The sequence below is a fragment of the Ranitomeya variabilis genome, chromosome 2 (genome assembly GCF_051348905.1).
Source record: "Ranitomeya variabilis isolate aRanVar5 chromosome 2, aRanVar5.hap1, whole genome shotgun sequence".
Lineage (NCBI taxonomy): Eukaryota > Metazoa > Chordata > Amphibia > Anura > Dendrobatidae > Ranitomeya > Ranitomeya variabilis.
Window position 1 is genome coordinate 73802501 of NC_135233.1, and position 22953 is coordinate 73825453.

The 22953-nt window shown below is 41.7% G+C and overlaps 1 protein-coding gene across 3 annotated transcripts in view; it reads left to right on the top strand.

Moving 5' to 3' along the window:
• The window catches only part of KIF16B (kinesin family member 16B), a 376655-nt gene that overhangs the window by 63778 nt on the left and 289924 nt on the right, over positions 1-22953 (top strand). For all 3 annotated transcript variants that reach the window (XM_077282562.1, XM_077282563.1, XM_077282561.1), the window contains exons 9-12: positions 1-79; positions 14972-15147; positions 18803-18868; positions 19599-19658. The exon at positions 1-79 is cut by the window's left edge and continues 53 nt beyond it. In XM_077282562.1, the coding sequence (XP_077138677.1) occupies positions 1-79; positions 14972-15147; positions 18803-18868; positions 19599-19658 (381 nt within the window). The remainder of the gene's footprint in view (positions 80-14971; positions 15148-18802; positions 18869-19598; positions 19659-22953) is intronic.

Consider the following 22953-nt stretch of genomic DNA (forward strand, 5'->3'; position numbering starts at 1 on the left):
GTGCCTTACCGGGATTCTGTTCTGACTTGGCTGTTAAAAGATAGCCTGGGAGGAAACTCCAAAACCATAATGATTGCCAGTAAGTATACAGAAAGCCGCTCTTAATGCATTTCGGAAGGTTAGCTGTAAAATAAGGGTAATTGATTACAATATTTCCATACATGGACTATAAAATAGACAAGCTACCACCATCACTTATTTCTTGAGATCAGATGAGACTAGTGATTTCAAGTAAATAAAGTTGGGTTAGTATTTTCACCCATCCAGGAAAAGCAATTACAGGTTCTCTACTAGTGCTGAAATGTCTCCTTTAAAAGAAATGTGTCATCAGAAAATGACCTGCTGATTTAATCAAGTTTTCTTGTAAAACAATTTTTTTTTAAAGATTTTTCTTTTTTAATTTTCCATGTTGCTATACATATAAAGAAAAAATCTTGAAACCATATGGTTTGCACTTTAAGCCTAACAAACGGCTGATCCATTATCATCGAGGTTACTAATGCAAGGTGAGGCGTCTGTTATAAAGCTATGGCAGAGAAGACAGGGTCATCTATTTATTATTATTATTATTATTATTATTCTTTTATTAAACAACAAAAGAAAGGAAAACATACATATTTTGCATATGACCAGATCAGCGTATACGCACTCATCATAATAGTCATGGAAAACAGTAAGTGTATATAATGAGCTTTCGATAATACAAATTCCAATGCATATACTTGGTCATACAGAACTTGAAATGTTGCAATACTTCTATAGTACCTATCCTATAATAATAATCTTTATTTTTATATAGCGCTAACATATTCCGCAGTGCTTTACAGTTTGCACACATTATCATCGTTGTCCCCAATGGGGCTCACAATGTAAATTCCCTATCAGTATGTCTTTGGAATGTGGGAGGAAACCGGAGAACCCGGAGGAAACCCACGCAAACACGGGGAGAACATAAAAACTTTTTGCAGATGTTGTCCTTGGTGGCGTTTGAACCTAGGACCCCAGTGCTGCAAGGCTGCAGTGCTAACCACTGAGCCACCGTGCTGTCCAATCTTCAAAATGGAACACTAAAACTACCTTACTGTCAAGAACAATCTCCATACTGTTAATAATATTATTATGCTATCGTGTAGTGTGAGCCATTGTATATTTTACCACTATATCATATTGGAGCTAGGTCATTAACCACGTGACGCTATGGTAAGATACGATGAGTTCTCCATATATCACAAATTTTATTACATTTCCCTAAGCAGCCCCTGTTCTGGTATAATTGAGTTTACCAACTCAATCCAGGCCCTGAGAGATGGATGTGTATTGCCCATCCAGCGTAAGGGCTCATTTCCACATGCGAGGCACACGTCCGTATCTCGCATGTCGAAACCAAGCTCTGGCGCCGGCACTTTCGAGCGGAGCTGTGCAGCTCCATGTGTTCCTATGCGGCCGCACGCTCCGCTCTGGAGTGCCGGCTCCACAGCTTGGTTTCCACATGCGAGATACGGACGTGAGCCTCGCATGTGGAAATGAGCCCTAAGGCTAATATTTTCCTCACTAAGAAAAGTGTCTCTCTCAAAAAGATTGTAACATAATGCCCCCACGCCACTTCCTCTAGCACTCCAAATAAGCACACTAATGGATTCAAAGGGACAGGAATATGTAATAGAGAGGTCAATAGCGAAGTTATCTCTTTTCAAAACGACAGAATAACTAGGCATCCCCATACCATATGTATAAAGTCTGCATCCACCGTATGGCATCTTAGATATTCTGAAGAATGAGATCACCCCATTCTAAATAATCGTATCAGGGTTAAATATGATAGGTGTATGATAGACATTTGGATCATTTTATTATTAGCCAATGGGGATACCTTAGTTGGGGATTCAAGGATCGTCTCCCAGTGTTCATCTTGAAGATCATGAACCAGGAGTCTCCATTTTTGTCTTACTGTCAATGAAGTAGAGTCGGCGGCCACAGATGACATATGAGTATAAAGCGGTGATAAGACCACGGGGTCCCTGTGATTTAACCCCTTTCTGACATCGGACGTACTATCCCGTCGAGGTGGGGTGGGCCCCCATGACCATGGACGGGATAGTACGTCCAGCGCGATCAGCGGCGCTCACGGAGGGAGCGCGGCCGGGTTTCAGCTGCCTATCGCAGCTGACATCCGGCACTATGTGCCAGGAGCGGTCACGGACCGCTCCCGGCACACCGCGATCAAACATGATCGCGATGTGCCGGCGGTGCAGGGAAGCATCGCGCAGGGAGGGGGCTCCCTGCGGGCTTCCCTGAGCCCCCCGCAGCAACGCGATGTGATCGCGTTGCTGCGAGGGTCTTACCTCCCTCCCTGCCTGCTCCAGACCCGGATCCAAGATGGCCGCGGATCCGGGTCCTGCAGGGAGGGAGGTGGCTTCACAGAAGCCTGCTCAGAGCAGGCACTGTGAAGCAGCCTGCACTTCTCTCAGATCGGTGATCTGTCAGAGTGCTATGCAAACTGGCAGATCACCGATCTGTATTGTTCCCCCCTGGGGCAAAGTAAAAAAGTAAAAAAAAAATTTTCCAAATGTGTAAAAAAAAATATTAAAAAATATTCCAAAATAATGAAAAAAAAAAAATATTATTCCCATAAATACATTTCTTTATCTAAACAATAAAAAAACAATAAAAGTACACATATTTAGTATCGCCGCGTCCGTAATGACCCAACCTATAAAACTGGCCCACTAGTTAACCCCTTCAGTGAACACCGTAAGGAAAAAAAAAAAAAAACGAGGCAAAAAACGCTTTATCATACCGCCGAACAAAAAGTGGAATAACACGCGATCAAAAAGGCAGATATAAATAACCATGGTACCGCTGAAAGCGTCATCTTGTCCCGCAAATAACGAGCCGCCATACAGCATGATCAGCAAAAAAATACAAAAGTTATAGTCCTGAGAATAAAGCGATACAAAAATAATTATTTTTTCCATAAAATAGTTTTTATCGTATAAAAGCGCCAAAACATAAAAAAATAATATAAATGAGGTATCGCTGTAATCGTACTGACCCGAAGAATAAAACTGCTTTATCAATTTTACCAAACGCGGAACGGTATAAACGCCTCCCCCAAAAGAAATTCATGAATAGCTGGTTTTTAGTCATTCTGCCTCACAAAAAACGGAATAAAAAGCGATCAAAAAAATGTGACGTGCCCAAAAATGTTAACAATAAAAACGTCAACTCGTCCCGCAAAAAACAAGACCTCACATGACTCTGTGGACCAAAATATGGAAAATTTATAGCTCTCAAAATGTGGTAACACAAAAAATATTTTTTGCAATAAAAAGCATCTTTCAGTGTGTGACGGCTGCCAATCATAAAAATCCGCTAAAAAACCCGCTATAAAAGTAAATCAAACCCCCCTTCATCACCCCCTTAGTTAGGGAAATAGGGAAAAATAAAAAAATGTATTTATTTCCATTTTCCCATTAGGGCTAGGGTTGGGGCTAGGGTTAGGGCTAGGGTTAGAGCTAGGGTTAGGGCTAGGGTTAGGGCTAGGGTTAGGGTTGGGGCTAGGGTTAGGGCTAGGGTTAGGGCTAGGGTTAGGGCTAGGTCTAGGGTTAGGGCTAGGGTTAGGGCAAGGGTTGGGGCTAGGGTTAAGGCTACAGTTAGGGTTGGGGCTAAAGTTAGGGTTAGGGTTGGGGCTAAAGTTACGGTTAGGGTTTAGATTACATTTACGGTTGGGAATAGGGTTTGGATTAGGGTTAGGGGTGTGTTAGGGTTACTGTTGGGATTAGGGTTAGGGGTGTGTTTGGATTAGGGTTTCAGTTATAATTGGGGGTTTTCCACTGTTTCGGCACATCAGGGGCTCTCCAAACGCGACATGGCGTCCGATCTCAATTCCAGCCAATTCTGCGTTGAAAAAGTAAAACAGTGTTCCTTCCCTTCCGAGCTCTCCCGTGTGCCCAAACAGGGGTTTACCCCCACATATGGGGTATCAGCGTACTCAGGACAAATTGTACAACAACTTTTGGGGTCCAATTTCTTCTCTTACCCTTGGAAAAATAAAAAATTGGGGGTGAAAAGATAATTTTTGTGAAAAAATATGATTTTTTATTTTTACGGTTCTGCATTATAAACTTCTGTGAAGCACTTGGTGGGTCAAAGTGCTCACCACACCTCTAGATAAGTTCCTTAGGGGGTCCACTTTCCAAAATTGTGTCACTTGTGGGGGGTTTCAATGTTTAGGCACATCAGGGGCTCCCCAAACGCAACATGGCGTCCCATCTCAATTCCAGTCAATTTTGCATTGAAAAGTCAAATGGCGCTCCTTCGCTTCCGAGCTCTGTCATGCGCCCAAACAGTGGTTTACCCCCACATATGGGGTATCGGCGTACTCAGGACAAATTGTACAACAACTTTTGGGGTCCATTTTCTCCTGTTACCCTTGGTAAAATAAAACAAATTGGAGCTAAAGTAATTTTTTTGTGAAAAAAAGTTAAATGTTCATTTTTATTTAAACATTCCAAAAATTCCTGTGAAGCACCAGAAGGGTTAATAAACTTCTTGAATATGGTTTTGAGCACCTTGAGGGGTGCAGTTTTTAGAATGGTTTCACACTTGGGTATTTTCTATCATATAGACCCCTCAAAATGACTTCAAATGAGATGTGGTCCCTAAAAAAAAAATGGTGTAAAAATGAGAAATTGCTGGTCAACTTTTAACCCTTATAACTGTCTAACAAAAAAAAATTTTGGTTCCAAAATTGTGCTGATGTAAAGTAGACATGTGGGAAATGTTACTTATTAAGTATTTTGTGTGACATATCTCTGTGATTTAATTGCATAAAAATTCAAAGTTGGAAAATTGTGAAATTTTCAAAATTTTCGCCAAATTTCTGTTTTTTTCACAAATAAACGCAGGTAGTATCACAGAATTTTTACCACTATCATGAAGTACAATATGTCACGAGAAAACAATGTCAGAATCACTGGGATCCGTTGAAGCGTTCCAGAGTTATAACCTCATAAAGGGACAGTGGTCAGAATTGTAAAAATTGGCCCGGTCATTAACGTGCAAACCACCCTTGGGGGTGAAGGGGTTAAGGATCCCTATTAGTGGGAAGGCTTCCTGGAAGCAGGATACCCCAGCGCCACACCAAGATGAGCCCCTTTTGGGACCTAATTTCAAATTTTCAAACAGCATCAGCTACTCAGTTTGAGAAAGACCCGGAACTGGGTCGAAACGTCACTTTTTTTTCTTATCCTGCTGTATGTGTACATATATTTGAATGTCAAACACATGTGAATAAATACACCACTTTGCAAGCTATAACCCGAGAGAGTGCGGCTGTTTTCTCGCTTATTTATACAGTCACACAAACATTGGCATTTTAGCCTTTTGCCAAAACAGATTCAATGTACAGTTCTATAATCTGCATGGGCTCTCCGCTTTAATGTGAGGGATTTCGCTTCCTAATTGGAGGTATTACAGCTCTTTAATATGTAGCTGCCTCTATTTCAAAGGACCAAAAGTAATTGGACAATTATGCCAAAAGCTCTTTAATTGGCTATTCGCTTGTTAATCCATCATTAAGCAATTAAAGGGTCTGCAGCTGATTCTAGGTGTGGTACTTGCATTTAGAAGCTGTTGCTGTGAACCAGAGGCGTAGCTAGGGTTTTGGTCCAGGGGGGCGCAGTTTCTGAGTGGGCCCCTAACCAGGTAACCTTGATTACAACTGGGTGACGCACCCTAATAGTGGAGGAGAACCTCAGCAGATGACCGCGCTGTTACTGAAGATAATCTCTATGTAAAGACCAATATGGATATTACCGCCATATTATCAGTGGTAGATACCAGTCCTACAGAACATATAAGAGATCACAGCACAGTTACAGATAATAACTTACCGCTGACATTCTTTCTGACGGAATGGTTCATTTTTCCCGTCTTTTCATGACAACTTCTTCCAGCAACGACTCACCTGCAGAGAGTACAACAAAGACACGTTTCACTTCTCATATTCCAGCCCCATCACCATCTACTACCAACCTGCACAAACTCCTCATCCTGCTGATACCCCAATAGTGAGCCGCTGCTGCCGTATGTGTCCTTATTCCTACACCTGATACCCCAATACTGAGCCGCTGCTGCCGTATGTGACCCTAATACTGCCCCTGATACCCCAATACTTAGCCGCTGCTGCCTTATATGTCACTATTACTGCCCTTGATACCCCAATACTGAGCCGCTGCTGCCGTATGTGTCCCTATTACTGCACCTGCTGTGTGGTTCTCTGTACCCTCTAAATTCTAAAGCCACTCTCTACAATATAGTAATGCCGGGTGCAAGTGCCCTAGAAAACAGTGCCCATATTTTACCCCTAGAAAGTAATACCGCCCTGTGTGCCCTTTTGATAGCCACAGTAACCTGAGTTCCCCTATAACAATAAGTGACCACATTACTTTTAATAATGTCCAGAGTCTCCCCCTGTACAGCTCCCCTATACACAGCATGATGCTCTCTTATACACACTATAATTCCCCTCACTGTATAGTACCACCAACACACTTTACTGACTCCTTAGTAGCCCCCAAACTGTTTGATGGCTCCAACAATGTATAATGACCCCCACACTGTAATCTCCATACTGTATGATGGCCCCCTAGATAGCCTCCATATACAGTAGCATAATGCACCAAATAGTCCACAATATAGTATAATGCACTCCCCATGTGCAGACTCTATAGCATGTGGCAGCCCCCATAGGCAGACACTGTAATAAGCCAGCACCCCCATATAGGCAGACCCTGTAATAAGGCAGTACCCCCATAGGCAGACTCTGTAGTGTAAGGCAGCACCCCAATAGGCAGACTCTGTAGTGTAAGGCAGCACCCCAATAGGCAGACCCTGTAATAAGGCAGCACCCCCATAGTCAGACTCTGTAATAAGGCAGCTCCCATAGTCAGACCCTGTAATAAGGCAGCACCCCCATAGTCAGACCCTGTAAAAAGGTAGCCCGTGTAATAAGGCAGCACCCCCATAGACCCTGTAATAAGGCAGCCCCTGTAATAAGGCAGCACCCCCATAGTCAGACCCTGTAATAAGGCAGCACCCCCATAGTCAGACCCGGTAATAAGGCAGCACCCCCATAGTCAGACCCTGTAAAAAAGCAGACCCTGTAATAAGGCAGCACCCCCCATAGTCAGACCCCTTAATGAGGCAGCACCCCTTTAGTCAGACCCTGTAATGAGGCAGCACCCCTATAGTCAAACCCTGTAATAAGGCAGCACCCCTATAGGCGGACCCTGTAATAAGGCAGCCCTCATTGTCCGACCCTGTAATAAGGCAGCCCTCATTGTCAGACCCTGTAATAAGGCGGCAGCCCCTGTAATAAGGCAGTCCCCCCCATAGGCAGACCCTGTAATAAGGCAGCAGCACCCATTAAAAAATAAATAAATACTCACCTCTCCTCTTCCTGGTTCCTGTGCTGCTCCCGCTGATCTCCTGACAGCGGGCGCCAGGCAGTGACATCATCGCGCCGGCTGTCAGTGTCAGCGACGTCAGACGCCGACACTGACGGGGATGATGGGAGAAGGAGCGCAGCACTCCTTCTCCCATCATTGCTATCAGCTGTATCGGCTAAATGCCGCTACAGCTGATCTTCCGATGATGGCGGGGGGCCCACTGCTGGCACAGGGCCCCCCCGCCTGCTCTGCCCATAGCGGCAGAGCAGGGTGATTGATTCTCCCTGCTCTGCCGCAGAATGTAACTGTATCGTAGCTTCGGGTGGGCCCCATCAGAGCATCGGGCCCGGGGCGCCCGCACCCTCTGCCCCCCCCCCCCCTAGTGGCGGGACGAGATCTGAATCTGAGCATGCGCCGCCCCCAGCGGCCATTTTCCCAGAGGCCACCGCATCGCAGCAATGGAGCTGCCGGTGCCTCCGGGCTTTGAGGAGATGCCGGAGGAGCCCCGACTCTGCACTAAGATACGCCGCCGCCCCACAGCACAGAGCCCTGACGCTGCACAAAGAGGAGCCGCCGCCGCTCACCAGCACAGAAACCTCAGGCTGCCACACGTGTGTGCTGGGAATCAGCTACATACTTCTTGATTGTGCGATGATCACAATTAAGTGTCTTGGCAATGTTGATTGTAGTCATGCCTTGACCTGAATACTCCAAAATTTGTTGCTTCTCAGCAGCCGATGCATCCTTTTTCTTCCACATTATTAACCCCTTCCCGACCTGTGACACAGCGTATGCGTCATGAAAGTCGGTGCCAATCCGACCTGTGACGCATATGCTGTGTCACAGAATGATCGCGTCCCTGCAGATCGGGTGAAAGAGTTAACTCCAAGTTCACTGGACCTACAGGGACAGGGGGAGTGGTACTTCAGCCCAGGTGGGGGTGGCTTCGCCCCCCCGTGGCTACGATCACTCTGATTGGCTGTTTCACTTTCAACAGCCAATCAGAGCAATGTGTACTATTTCACCTATGAAAATTGGTGAAATATTACAATCCAGCCATGGCCGATGCTGCAATAGCATCTGCCACGGCTGGAGACCCCGATCGGCCCCCCCACCGCCACCGATCTCCTCCTCTCCATCCTGTCATGTCCCATGCTCCCCTCCGTCCTCCTGTCCGCTCCCCCGTCCTCCCGTCCGCTCCCCCGTGCTCCGATCCCCCCCCCCTTGCTCCGATCGCACCCCCCCATACTTACCGAGCTCCGATGTTCCTCCCAGTGTCCTCGGTCTTCTCCATGGGTGCCGCCATCTTCCGGCCGGCAGATTCTTTCCAGGTATTTTGATCGCAGTGATAGGTTCTATCACAGCGATCAAAATAAAAAAAATAGTAAATAACCCTCCCCTTTATCACCCCCATAGGTAGGGACAGTAATAAAATAAAGAAATTAGATTTATTTTTGTTTTTCCATTAGGGTAAGGGGTAGGGTTAGGGGTAGGGTTAGGGGTAGGGTTAGGGTTGCACTTAGGGTTAGGGTTGCACTTAGGGTTAGGGTTGCACTTAGGGTTAGGATTGCACTTAGGGCTAGGGTTGCACTTAGGGCTAGGGTTGCACTTAGGGCTAGGGTTGCACTTAGGGCTAGGGTTGCACTTAGGGCTAGGGTTGCACTTAGGGCTAGGGTTGCACTTAGGGTTGCACTTAGGGTTAGGGTTGCACTTAGGGTTGCACTTAGTGCAACCCTAAGTGCAACCCTAACCCTAAGTGCAACCCTAAGTGCAACCCTAACCCTAAGTGCAACCCTAACCCTAAGTGCAACCCTAGCCCTAAGTGCAACCCTAAGTGCAACCCTAACCCTAAGTGCAACCCTAAGTGCAACCCTAACCCTTAGGGTTAGGGTTGCACTTAGGGTTAGGGTTGCACTTAGGGTTAGGGTTGCACTTAGGGTTAGGGTTGCACTTAGGGCTAGGGTTGCACTTAGGGTTATGGTTGCACTTAGGGCTAGGGTTAGAATTAGGGTTAGGTTGCAATTAGGGTTAGGGTTAGAATTAGGCTATGTGCACACGGTGCGGATTTGGCTGCGGATCCACAGCGGACTGGTCGCTGCGGATTCATAGCAGTTTTCCATCACGTTTACAGTACCACGTAAACCTATGGAAAACCAAATCCGCTGTGCCCATGGTGCGGAAAATACAGTGCGGAAACGCTGCGTTGTATTTTCCGCAGCATGTCAATTCTTTGTGCGGATTCCGCAGCGTTTTACACCTGCTCCATAATAGGAATCCGCAGGTGAAATCCACACAAAAAACACTGGAAATCCGCGGTAAATCCGCAGGTAAAGCGCAATGCGTTTTACCTGCAGATTTTTCAAAAACGGTGTGAAAAACTCGCACACAAATTTGCAGCGTGGCCACATAGTCTTAGGGTTAGGGTTGGAATTAGGGTTAGGGTTGTGTTGGGGTTAGTGTTGGAGTTAGAATTGAGGGGTTTCCACTGTTTAGGCACATCAGGGGGTCTCCAAACGCGACATGGCGCCACCATTAATTCCAGCCAATCTTGCGTTGAAAAAGTCAAATGGTGCTCTCTCCCTTCCGAGTCCCGACGTGTGCCCAAACAGTGGTTTACCCCCACTTATGGGGTACCAGCATACTCAGGAGAAACTGGACAACAACATTTGGGGTCCAATTTATCCTGTAACCCTTGGGAAAATAAATTGCGGGCTAAAAAATTATTTTTGAGGAAAGAAATTATTTTTTATTTTCACAGCTCGGCGTTATAAACTTTTGTGAAGCACTTGGGGGTTGAAAGTGCTCACCACACATTTAGATAAGTTCCCTTGGGGGTCTAGTTTCCAAAATGGAGTCACTTGTGGGGAGTTTCTACTGTTTGAAGTGCCCCTGATGTGCCTAAACGCAACGTGACGCCCGCAGAGCATTCCATCAAAGTCTGCATTTCAAAACGTCACTACTTCACTTCCGAGCCCCGGCATGTGCTCAAACAGTGGTTTACCCCCACATATGGGGTATCAGCGTACTCAGGAGAAACCGGACAACAACTTTTGGGGTCCAATTTCTCCTGTAACCCTTGGGAAAATAAAAAATTGCGGGCTAAAAAATTATTTTTGAGGAAAGAAAAATTATTTTTTATTTTCATGTCTCTGCGTTATAAACTTCTGTGAAACACTTGGGGGTTCAAAGTGCTCACCAGACATCCAGATTAGTTCCTTGGGAGGTCTAGTTTCCAAAATGGGGTCACTTGTGGGGGAGCTCCAATGTTTAGGCACATAGGGACTCTCCAAACGCGACATGGTGTCCGCTAATGATTGGAGCAAATTTTCCATGCAAAAAGCCAAATGGCGTGCCTTCCCTTCCGAACCGTGCCGTACGCCTAAACAGTGGTTTACCCCCACATATAGAGTATCAGCGTACTCAGGACAAACTGGCAACAACATTTGGGGTCCAATTTCTCTTGTTACCCTTGGGAAAATAAAAAATTCCGGGCTAAAAAAATATTTTTGAGGAAAGAAAAATTATTTTTTATTTTCACGGCTTTGCATTATAAACTTCTGTGAAGCACCTGGGGGTTTAAAGTGCTCACTATGCATCTAGATAAGTTCCTTGGGCAGTCTAGTTTCCAAAATGGGGTCACTTGTGGGGGAGCTCCAATGTTTAGGTACACAGGGGCTCTCCAAACGCGACATGGTGTCCGCTTACGATTGGAGCTAATTTTCCATTCAAAAAGTCAAATGGCGCGCCTTCCCTTCCGAGCCTTGTCGTGCGCCCAAACAGTGGTTTACCCCCACATGTGAGGTGTTGGCGTACTCAGGAGAAATTGCCCAACAAATTTTAGGATCCATTTTATCCTGTTGCCCATGTGAAAATGAAAAAATTGAGGCTAAAATAAATTTTTTGTAAAAAAAAAAAAAGTACTTTTTCATTTTTACGGATCAATTTGTGAAGCACCTGAGGGTTTAAAGTGCTCACTATGCATATAGATAAGTTCCTTGGGGGGTCTTGTTTCCAAAATGGGGTCACTTGTGGGGGAGCTCCAATGTTTAGGCACACAGGGGCTCTCAAAACGCGACATGGTGTCCGCTAAAGATTGGAGCCAATTTTTCATTCAAAAAGTTAAATGGCGCTCCTTCCCTTCCAAGCCCTGCCGCGCGCCCAAACAGTGGTTTACCCCCAAATATGAGGTATGAGCATACTCAGGACAAATTAGACAACAAAGGTCGTGGTCCAGTTTCTCCTTTTACCCTTGGGAAAATAAAAAATTGTTGCTAAAAGATCATTTTTGTGACTAAAAAGTTAAATGTTCATTTTTTCCTTCCATGTTGCTTCTGCTGCTGTGAAACACCTGAAGGGTTAATAAACTTCTTGAATGTGGTTTTGAGCACCTTGAGGGGTGCAGTTTTTAGAATGGTGTCACTTTTGGGTATTTTCAGCCATATAGACCCCTCAAACTGACTTCAAATGTGAGGTGGTCCCTAAAAAAAAAAATTGTTTTGTAAATTTTGTTGTAAAAATGAGAAATCACTGGTCAAATTTTAACCCTTAAAATAACTTCCTAGCAAAAAAAAAAATGTTTCCAAAATTGTGCTGATGTAAAGTAGACATGTGGGAAATGTTATTTATTAACTATTTTGTGTCACATAACTCTCTGGTTTAACAGAATAAAAATTCAAAATGTGAAAATTGCGAAATTTTCAAAATTTTCGCCAAACTTCCGTTTTTTTTCACAAATAAACGCAGAAATTATTGACCTAATTTTACCACTAACATGAAGCCCAATATGTCATGAAAAAACAGTCTCAGAACCGCAAGGATCCGTTGAAGCGTTCCTGAGTTATTACCTCATAAAGGGACACTGGTCAGAATTGCAAAAAACGGCCAGGTCATTAAGGTCAAAATAGGCTGGGTCATGAAGGGGTTAAGCAGCCTACATTTTTTGCCAAAATGGGAAACAGCCTTCTTAAGTAGTCTTGCCTTTATTTGGACACACCTGCCAAACTAATATGCACAGGTATCTGCAATTGCTTTCAGTGATATAAAGAGCCCTGACACACATCACCATCAATGAGTTTAAATGACAAACAAAGAAATTCTAACCTTATCACTCCTAAACTCTTTGTGCATAATAATTTGGAACACAGTGTGTGTATATATATATATATATATATATATATATGTGTGTATATGTGTGTATATGTACAGTGTGTATATATATATATATATATATATATATATATATATATATATATATATATATATATATATATATACGCATATACATGTATACGCATATACATGTATACGCATATACATGTATACGCATATACATGTATACGCATATACATGTATACGCATATACATGTATACACGTATACATGTATACATGTATACACGTATACACGTATACATATTTATATATATATATACACATATACATACACATACATATACAGTCATGGCCAAAAGTATTCACACCCCTGCAATTCTGTCAGATAATACTCAGTTTCTTGCTGAAAATGATTGCAAACACAAATTCTTTGGTATTATCTTCATTTAATTTGTCTTAAATGAAAAAACACAAAAGAGAATGAAGCAAAAAGCAAAACATTGATAATTTCACACACAACTCCAAAAATGGGCCAGACAAAAGTATTGGCACCCTCAGCCTAATACTTGGTTGCACAACCTTTAGCCAAAATAACTGCGACCCACCGCTTCCGGTAACCATCAATGAGTTTCTTACAATGCTCTGCTGGAATTTTAGACCATTCTTTTTTGGCAAACTGCTCCAGGTCCCTGATATTTGAAGGGTGCCTTCTCCAAACTGCCATTTTTTGATCTCTCCACAGGTGTCCTATGAGATTCAGGTCTGGACTCATTGCTGGCCACCTTAGAAGTCTCCAGTGCTGTCTCTCAAACCATTTTCTAGTGCTTTTTGAAGTGTGTTTTGGGTCATTGTCCTGCTGGAAGACCCATGACCTCTGAGGGAGACCCAGCTTTCTCACACTGGGCCCTACATTATGCTGCAAAATTTGTTGGTAGTCTTCAGACTTCATAATGCCATGCACACGGTCAAGCAGTCCAGTGCCAGAGGCAGCAAAGCAACCCCAAAACATCAGGGAACCTCCACTATGTTTGACTGTAGGGACCGTGTTCTTTTCTTTGAATGCCTCTTTTTTTTCTCCTGTAAACTCTATGTTGGTGCCTTTGCCCAAAAAGCTCTACTTTTGTCTCATCTGACCAGAGAACATTCTTCCAAAACGTTTTAGGCTTTTTCAGGTAAGTTTTGGCAAACTCCAGCCTGGCTTTTTTATGTCTCGGGGTAATAAGTGGGGTCTTCCTGGGTTTCCTACCATACAGTCCCTTTTCATTCAGACACCGACGGATAGTAAGGGCTGACACTGTTGCACCCTCGGATTTCAGGGCAGCTTGAACTTGTTTGGATGTTAGTTGAGGCTCTTTATCCAACATCCGCACAATCTTGCGTTGAAATCTCTTGTCAATTTTTCTTTTCCGTCCACATCTAGGGAGGTTAGCCACAGTGCCATGGGCTTTAAACTTCTTGATGGCACTACGCACGGTAGACACAGGAACATTCAAGTCTCTGGAGATGGACTTGTAGCCTTGAGTTTGCTCATGCTTCCTCACAATTTGGTTTCTCAAGTCCTCAGACAGTTCTTTGATGGTCTTTCTTTTCTCCATGCTTAATGTGGTACACACAAGGACACAGGACAGAGGTTGAGTCAACTTTAATCCATGTCAACTGGCTGCAAGTGTGATTTAGTTATTGCCAACACCTGTTAGGTGCCACAGGTAAGTTACAGGTGCTGTTAATTACACAAATTAGAGAAGCATCACATGATTTTTCGAACAATGCCAATATTTTTGTCCACCCCCTTTTTTATGTTTGGTGTGGAATTATATCCAATTTGGCTGTAGAACAATTCTTTTTGTGTTTTTTTCATTTAAGACAAATTAAATGAAGATAATAATACCAAAGAATTTGTGTTTGCAATCATGTTCAGGAAGATATTATAAAGATAATCATCTTTATAATATATTATACAGCACCACTAATTTGGTGATTGCTCTGTCTGTAGTGTCACAAGACCTAGGTTGTTACAGGGTGCCTCATGCCTGCAAGTGCTTTCCATTTATTATCACATGCCGGTTTCTTAGGATGTAATCAGCAGTGGTTATTTCAATATGTGATCTTCTGCTTATCCCACAAATGCAATTTTTTTTTTTTTTAATGATAAATTCGTTGCCCGTCTATAAGTAAAGCAAATTCAATACTTCACTTACTCTGCAATACCTCAGCTATGATATGAAGTCTAATAGCGACAGCAATCTTGCAACACGTCGACTGCCAAGCCTTGAAGTAGAAGAAATAGAAAGAAATGAGCAGAGTACATGTAATGGCACAAACCTATTTGACTTTCAAATTACCAAACACCTTCTTGTTCATTGGAGCTTAAGGTGCTGAATAATTTGTCTTTGAATTCTTTTCTTCGCAGCTATTTCACCTGCTGATATTAATTATGGAGAAACCTTAAGTACACTTCGCTATGCAAATAGAGCCAAAAACATTATCAACAAGCCCACCATTAATGAGGATGCGAACGTCAAGCTAATTCGTGAGCTCCGAGCTGAAATAGCTCGCCTGAAAGCTTTGCTAGCTCAGGGGAATCAGGTTAGTGCTTTTTATTCTCAACTTATAATTAACTTTCTTTGACTAATGGCATCTATTTCAAGGTCTTAATATGATCATTATCTCTTTCATTAAATTTATTTGCGTAAGAATAAACATCTACCACCTCCAGATAGGAGTAAGTGACAAGACTCTAATAAGACCACTTAGTGTAGCATTTTGTGCCCTTCGCTGCTATCCCAATTCAGCTCAAGTCCAAATTAATGTGATTTTCTGATGTTTTGCCTGGGACCCAGCTCATTACATGCCCACACTTATATGACCAGGCTTGTTGTGAAATGGCATCGACGAAGCATCTATCCTGTGCCAACAACTCAATCCTATTTTAAAAGGTTATTCCCATCTTCATCGATGGGCATAATTATTTGTAAATACAAGCACTTTAGCAATTTATAGAGATGGACCATGTGATTTGACTTTGCTCTGATCTGGCGTTCAACATGGTCCTCGGCTGCAGCTGGTCTTCACATGACCTTACATGACGTTTTTGGGCCTAGTAAGCACCAAAGGTTGGGTCTAGGAAGTGAACACCAGCTGCCACGGAAGACCGGACTAGACAAGGGCAAATTGGATCAGTCCTCTGTAGTAATTTACTATTTATTAAAATTGCGGTCCCCTGATATTGCCATTTTAATTTTATTGTTTACTGCTTGTCGAGGGGACCGGCCAATGCGGATGGCTAAACTTGCTCAGTCCTTACAAGTTGTTTCCAATGGAGCTTGTAAGCACTGCATTGAAGCCAGACAGAATCGGGGGAGCGCACTTTAGGCTTCTGCCACTGCGCTTCCAATGCTACATAGGCAAAGTTACCTCATATAGAAGCTACGGGAGTGTTCAGTCCGGGCAAGCGGCCATGGTCTGAACTGTTAATCAAGTGGAATATCCCACACTAAAGTAATCAGAAAGTGTGGAGAAGTGCACTATTTTAAAAAGAGGCAAGCCATTTAAATTAATAAATGGTTATTCCAAAGAGAATATGGCGCCCAACAATAACATTACTACACATTTAAAATGTAGAAAATAAATATAATAATGGTAAGTGACCACTCCTTGCACCCTGATAGTAGCCCCAACAGTAATCGTTTCACTGTCAGCTGCGATAATGTGGCCTCTCTTGGGCTACGGACTTAGGTCTATACAGAAGTGTCCTTCCTCACTTGTTTTAAGACAATTGTCGAACAAGTTGAAGTAGTGAGAGCGCAGCAACCCAGTATTGGCCTCTAAATATCGACAAGGCTCATGTGGCATAGCAGTGTCACGCAAGGACTAGGAGACACCACATTGCTGGTACGACACTAGTGGGCAAAGTCAGGTGGTTTTTTTTGTAGTTGTTGTTTTTTACAACGTGGACTACTTTATTTTTTTTTTTTTTAAGTTTTCATGCTGGTGGACACAAACTTTCATATACTTTTTTTTATTTTTTTATTATTTCTTATTTTTTACGGGATTGCTGACTCATGCCTTTAATGGATAGTATCTGCTGGCCAACCATCACCCATAGGTTTATATGTTTTAAAATAACAAACAAAAAACTCACACATACAGTGGCATCCTAAGTTTGAGCACCCCTGGTTAAAATTACTGTTATTTTGCAGAGTAAAGCAAGCTGAAGGTAAAATGACACCTTTCCTCCTTTTTGTATTTTAAGCAAAAAAAGTCATTTTTTTTTAAATTACAAAAAGAAAATGGGTGAATGCAAAATATTAGGCACCTTGCATGGGTAGTACCTAGCAGCACCCCCTTTTGAAAGTGTCACAGCTTGTAAATGCTGTTTGTAGCCAGCCAACAGTCTTTCAATACTTGTTTGAGGGATTTCCATCTATTCTGCCTTGAAAAATTCTTCCATCTCTGTGAAATTCCTTGGTCTTCTTGCATGCACTGCTATTTTGAGGTCTAGCCACAGATTTATATTGTTGTTGAGATCAGGGGACTGTGAGGGCCATTGTAAAACCTTCAGCTTGTGCATTTTGACGGGTGTTTAGGATCATTATCCATTTGTAGAAGCCATACTGTTTTCAACATCATTTTTTTTTACAGTTGGTGTTATGTTTGCAACAAGAATTTGTTGAAATTGAATTGAATCGTTCCCTCTACCTGTGAAATTCTCCCTGTGCTATTGGAAGCAGCACAGCCCCAAAGCATGATTGATCCACCAACTTAATGGTTGATGAGATTTTCTTTTGATGAAGTTCAGTGCCCTTTTTTATCCACACGTGCCTTTTGATAATTGTGGCCAAATTGTTTTAATTTAACCACATCGATCCACAGGTCTTGTTTCCAAAATGCATCAGGCTTGTTTAGATGTTCTTTTGCATACTTCTCACCCTGAATTTTATGATGAGAACGCAGGAGAGGTTTTCATCTGATGACTCTCCCATGAAAGCCAAATTTGTACAGGTGTCTCTGAACGGAAGAACAATGTACCACAACTCCAGAGTCTGCTAAATATTTCTAACAGTCTTTTGCCTCTATTGCAACCCTATTAGCAGCTTTCACTGAAATTTTGCTTGGTGTTCCATACCTTCTTACTCTCCACTGTTCCTGTTAATTGCCATTTCTTAATTACATTTCGAACTGATGAAAGGGAAATTTGAAAACCCTTTGCTTTCTTCTTATAGCCTTCTCACGCTTTTTGGGCCTCCACCATTTTCAGAGTGCTAGGCAGCTGCCCCATGGATGTTTTTTGGCACAAGGTTAGAAGAGGTTGGATTTTTATAAAGCTGTGAAATTATCACCTGGGCTTTCCTAATGATGATGATGATGAACAAGCCATAACCCTAACAGGCTAATTAAGGTTTTAAACCTTTGTAAAAGTTATTTGCAAGTCTATGCAAACTTTGCATCTGCCCATTTTTTTCTTTTTGTAATTTTTAAAATGTAAAATATGAAAATATATATTGTTTAGCCTAAAATGCAAAAGAAATGTGTCCTCTTTTTAAGTTTAGGCCTTTTACAGATCATTTCTTCCTCAACTTGCTTTAACTGTTTACAATAACCGTAACTTTGGCCCAAACATGACATGTGCTGCATCCAAAGCGCTGCCAATTACCGAATGTCTGCACATACCCTTATATGAACACATCACCTTTTCTGTATTTATCACCCACTCCTGGATTTGGCTTCCAAATACTGATGTAAACTACTGACCAAATGCTGAACGTGTGAACGTGGTCTAATAGGCATATGGAGTAAGTCAAACAAAAACAAATTTGATCAAGTACATTTTTGGCCAAGGACATTGGTACATCTTTCGATATCCGTAGTGGTTATCCAGAAGATTTTCATACAAATATACAAATTGAGGATTTTATCTAAATAGAACACATTGAAGATAAATTGTGGCCGAGGGGAAAATGTTTTCTTCGGAACAGCAAGCTGTCAGTAATCCTACTGAAGGACATAGCAACCAATGTATTATCCATCTTCCCCATGTAATGAGACCTTAAGCTATGATTACTGAATTCTGGATATTTTATTTTTTTTCCCTTCTATAGAAATGCATGAGACAAATGTTGTTTTTTTTTGTGTATTGGAAGGGTTTAGTCATTGGATATTGATTTTCTGCTTTAGACCTTTTGTCCTTGTTATGTATCTAGATATTTAATATAATTTATTTTTTTGTTTTGTTTTTTTTTAGATTGCACTTTTAGATTCACCAACTGCATTAAGCATGGAGGAAAAACTGCAGCAGAATGAAGCCCGTGTAGGTATTTTTACAATCTCCAGCTCAGCTCTTTGCTCTTTGACTTTCATTCATCATTTATTCAAGGAGCCTTTTAAATTCTGGGTTAAAGTTTGGTCTTAGACTTTCTCAGTCTTGGACGTTGATTTCAGTAGGGGTAACTGTTTCATAGCATTAATTTATCGCGCGTTAGATAGTGAAAGGATATTTTTGACAGTTGGCAGTAAAAAGCGTCCTTCTCTAGTACAGCTCCCAGTTCTGCGCTCCGGCTTGTATCCTGCTGCTATAAATTGCAAGGTTGCGTATTAGCATGAAATCACATTTTTATTTACATGGCTCAGCAAGGTATGGGCTGCATTTATATTGGCCACATGCTGACTCTCATCTTAGAATATGTGGCTAATAAACGTATAAATTTATTATTCAGAATACATGTCTGTAACCTAGAAAAATACCATTTCCTGCTTATTCCAGCCACGTAGGAAATGAATTCTTTTCAAACTATTTGCCTTTTTGTGCAATTAAAAGGGTTGTCCGAAACCCAATAGGCAATGGATATCTAATTTTAACAAAGAACCCCTTTAGTTTTAATTTGCATCAATTTGATTATTCCCGACCCTTCCTTCTCAACGCTATTTTTCTGCTTCAGAATTAAATTTTTCCACTTCATAGCATTTTCATATTTTCAGCAACAGCTCTGTCACTTTTAGTATGTGTTTTAAACTGAATCCCTACTCGACTTATCTTTCAGGTCGAAGAACTGACAAAAGAATGGACCAACAAGTGGAATGAAACCCAGAACATATTAAGAGTAAGTCAAGCAACTAGAGAACAGGATTCCACTAGGATATTTAATGGAACTTGTCTCATGATTTATGCTGCCCAAACCCCAAGAAGTAGGAATCCGAGACCAACGCCCATATTAAATACATTGCATTTTTCGTTTCACAGTAAAAAAAAAAAATAGTCGAGAATGGAGCCAGTGACTTGTCATTCAGGTGTGTTCCCACTGACTTCTCTCGGAGAGACAAGTTTGTAATGTTGTCAGTTCAACAGTACCTTCTACATGGTCAATCCGTTACTGAGAAATCAGTGTTAGGGTATGTTCACACAATGCAGATTTCCTTCGGATCCGCAGCGTTTTTTCCATGCAGAAACGCTGCAGATCCGCAATTGATTTACAGTACAATGGGGAAAAAAAAATGCTGTGCTAATAGTGCGGAAAACTCCGCACGGAAAATGCAGCGGATTAAAAGAAGGAGCATGTCACTACTTTGTGCGGATCTGCAGCGTTTCTGCACCCATTCCATAATAGAAATCCGCAGGGGTAAAAAACGCATGAAATCCGCAACAAAAATGCACAAAATAAAAAACTTGCAGATTTTGACCTGTGTTTTCTGCCAAGAGATGCAGAATCCGCACAGAAAATTCCACAGGCAAATCCACAACGTGTCCACATAGCCTAAGAATTCATATGCAGATTAGTCTGAAGAGCTGCTGCAGATCTGAAGCCTCAAGCAGGCAAGAAGAAATAGCTGGGCGGGGATACTTTGTATAATATATATATATATATATATATATATATATATATATATATATATATATATATATATATATATATATATATACACACTCACACATCACACACCTATATATAATATACATACATATTATTTGTCATAGATCTGTAAGCTGCTTTACCGTTGGGTTTATTTTTATCTGATACAAGTCAATTCGCCTCTGAATATAGAGGGATGTGTCTGATTTGTAGTGTATTGGGCTTATCAGCTGCAGAGCTCCAGGGTGTGTTATGAGAGGTTACTGCACATGGCGTCCAGAATGAGCTTCTATCTAAAGCGCCTGGCAGCTGCCACCACTGGGCGACATGATTTTATAGAGACGGAGCATTGGTGATGCCTGTTTCTGTCTTTTATTCCTAGATAACGTGCCCCCTCAGGACACATTCTCCAGGGCTGTTGTGTGGTATCTGTCCACTGCATTACTTAACATATGACACAATATTCATAATTACTTGTTTGATCCAATATTATGGCTACTATGATGCGTAAAATGGTTAATTTCTCAATGTATAGTATTATTCTGTATGGGTCATCACATATTACAGAACTTGTAGATTTACATGTACAATTGTCTGGGGTTGCATATGATTCGACAAATTTTACTTCTACTCTCAACACCATGGTCCTCTTTAGATCTAGTAATCCACATTCTTTACTATTCCCTTTTATATTGCCTCCTACCTTTCTATTATCCAGCAATGGTGACATATGAATAATTAGCCCACACAAGTTACAGGTTCCTGCATTGCCCATGTGGTATCGCTGGAGTCCTAGTCATAGGCGCAGAATCCTCTTAGATGGATGTAGCAGACCTGTCTCAGATGTTGTTCTGTGAAGCATCAGGAATCGAGTGAGGGCCGTGAGCTATGAATTCACATCTCTCCACATGACTGTTTTTCGCCATAGTTCTATCATTTCTATGTTCTTAGTGGGAGTTTGACTTTAAAACCACCTTCCCTGAACATACAACAAAAATAAATAATATTTTATTTTTATACTGTCTGACTCTTCAGTTTTGTTTTGTGTTTTTTTGTTTTTTAAGTCTCTTCTTTTTAAGCAACGACTCCTAACGTTTCCATGGCTTTTCTATAAAAGTTTAGGTCATAATTTATATGTCATCTACAATATTTTTTGCTTTGCATGTATGCAACATATACTCATTCATTGCTGTTTTCTAGATGACTCATTATTGCGGGGCTAATGTTCTCCATTGGGGGGGACTTCCCTTTTGTATTGGGCATCAAGGGGCTATAAAATAGGTTAATGGAAATTTTCTGTTGGTAGGTATTTATATTGGCTTTGTGTAATGAGCTCATTATTACGCCTAAATGAATTGATAATTTTTTTTAGTATAAAGCACCAGCGCTAGGTTTTAAAGAAATTTATATTGTCATTCATTATTCATGCGATCAATAATTTTGGCAATTTTGATTCAACATCCACAGGTGTGTACCTTCAGCGAGAAGGTCCAGGCTACGGTATTAGCCCATGACTAACGGCCTATCTAAAGGTTAGGTGATAACTTTCCAATTGGTGTCCCACCTCTGTGACCTGCACCGATCAGCAGAACGGGGAACTAGTATCCAAGTTACAAATTGTCATTGCAGTTTGGACACTCAATCCCCCTCTCCATTAATTCTTTATGGGGCTGCCAGACTAAGTCTAGCTCAGTGCTAGGCAGCCCCACAGGGAATTAATGGCGCTCAGGTTTTACAGAGACACTGCTGATCTATTCTAACAGGGATAAGGGTTCCCTGTTCTACCAGTCTGTACGGGTCCCAGCGTTTGCACCCCATTGATCAACAAGAAGATAACTTCTTTTTCACCAGACAACTGGATTAACCAGTATACCGCCACCTTTTACTGGCTACTGGTTTTATGCCTACCATATTAATGAATGTTTAAATTGATTGGCAGGTTAAAGAGATGGGAAGTAGTGGTTTCCTGATCATTACAATTATGTGTAATCCAAGATACATAAGTGTTAGTAACAGTTCAGTCATTTAATGGGAGCTGGCATTATTACTGAATTATTTGCCTCCAAAAATCTGGGCCAGCCCTCCTTTTAGTCCTGTTAGTACAAGTGTAATGTGTACGTGCACATACACTGTAGCCATTAGCAGATAAATATAACCTAGAATAAAAACCGTCAATAGCCTTATATTAGAAGTAGTTGTCTCAGATATGGAACAGTATCCCAAAGAAAAATCTAGTAGTAAACTAGAAATAATTCATCAGAGGGGATTCTGTGCGTAAAAAAACCCCTCTATATATAGAAATGTTTTTATGGCTTCAAATGATACTTAATAATTTGACTCAAACAGAACCAAGTTTGCGGCATAAATATAGTAACTAAACCAATTGTATTACATAAATATGATGACTGAGCCAAGCTGACAAAATACATATGTTAGCAATGCTAAGCTTAATTCATAGTTACAGCCACAGAACCCAGTCTACTGAAGAAGTACGGTTCTAAAATCAAGCTTAATACGTAGATATTGTAACGGACACAGACTTACTACA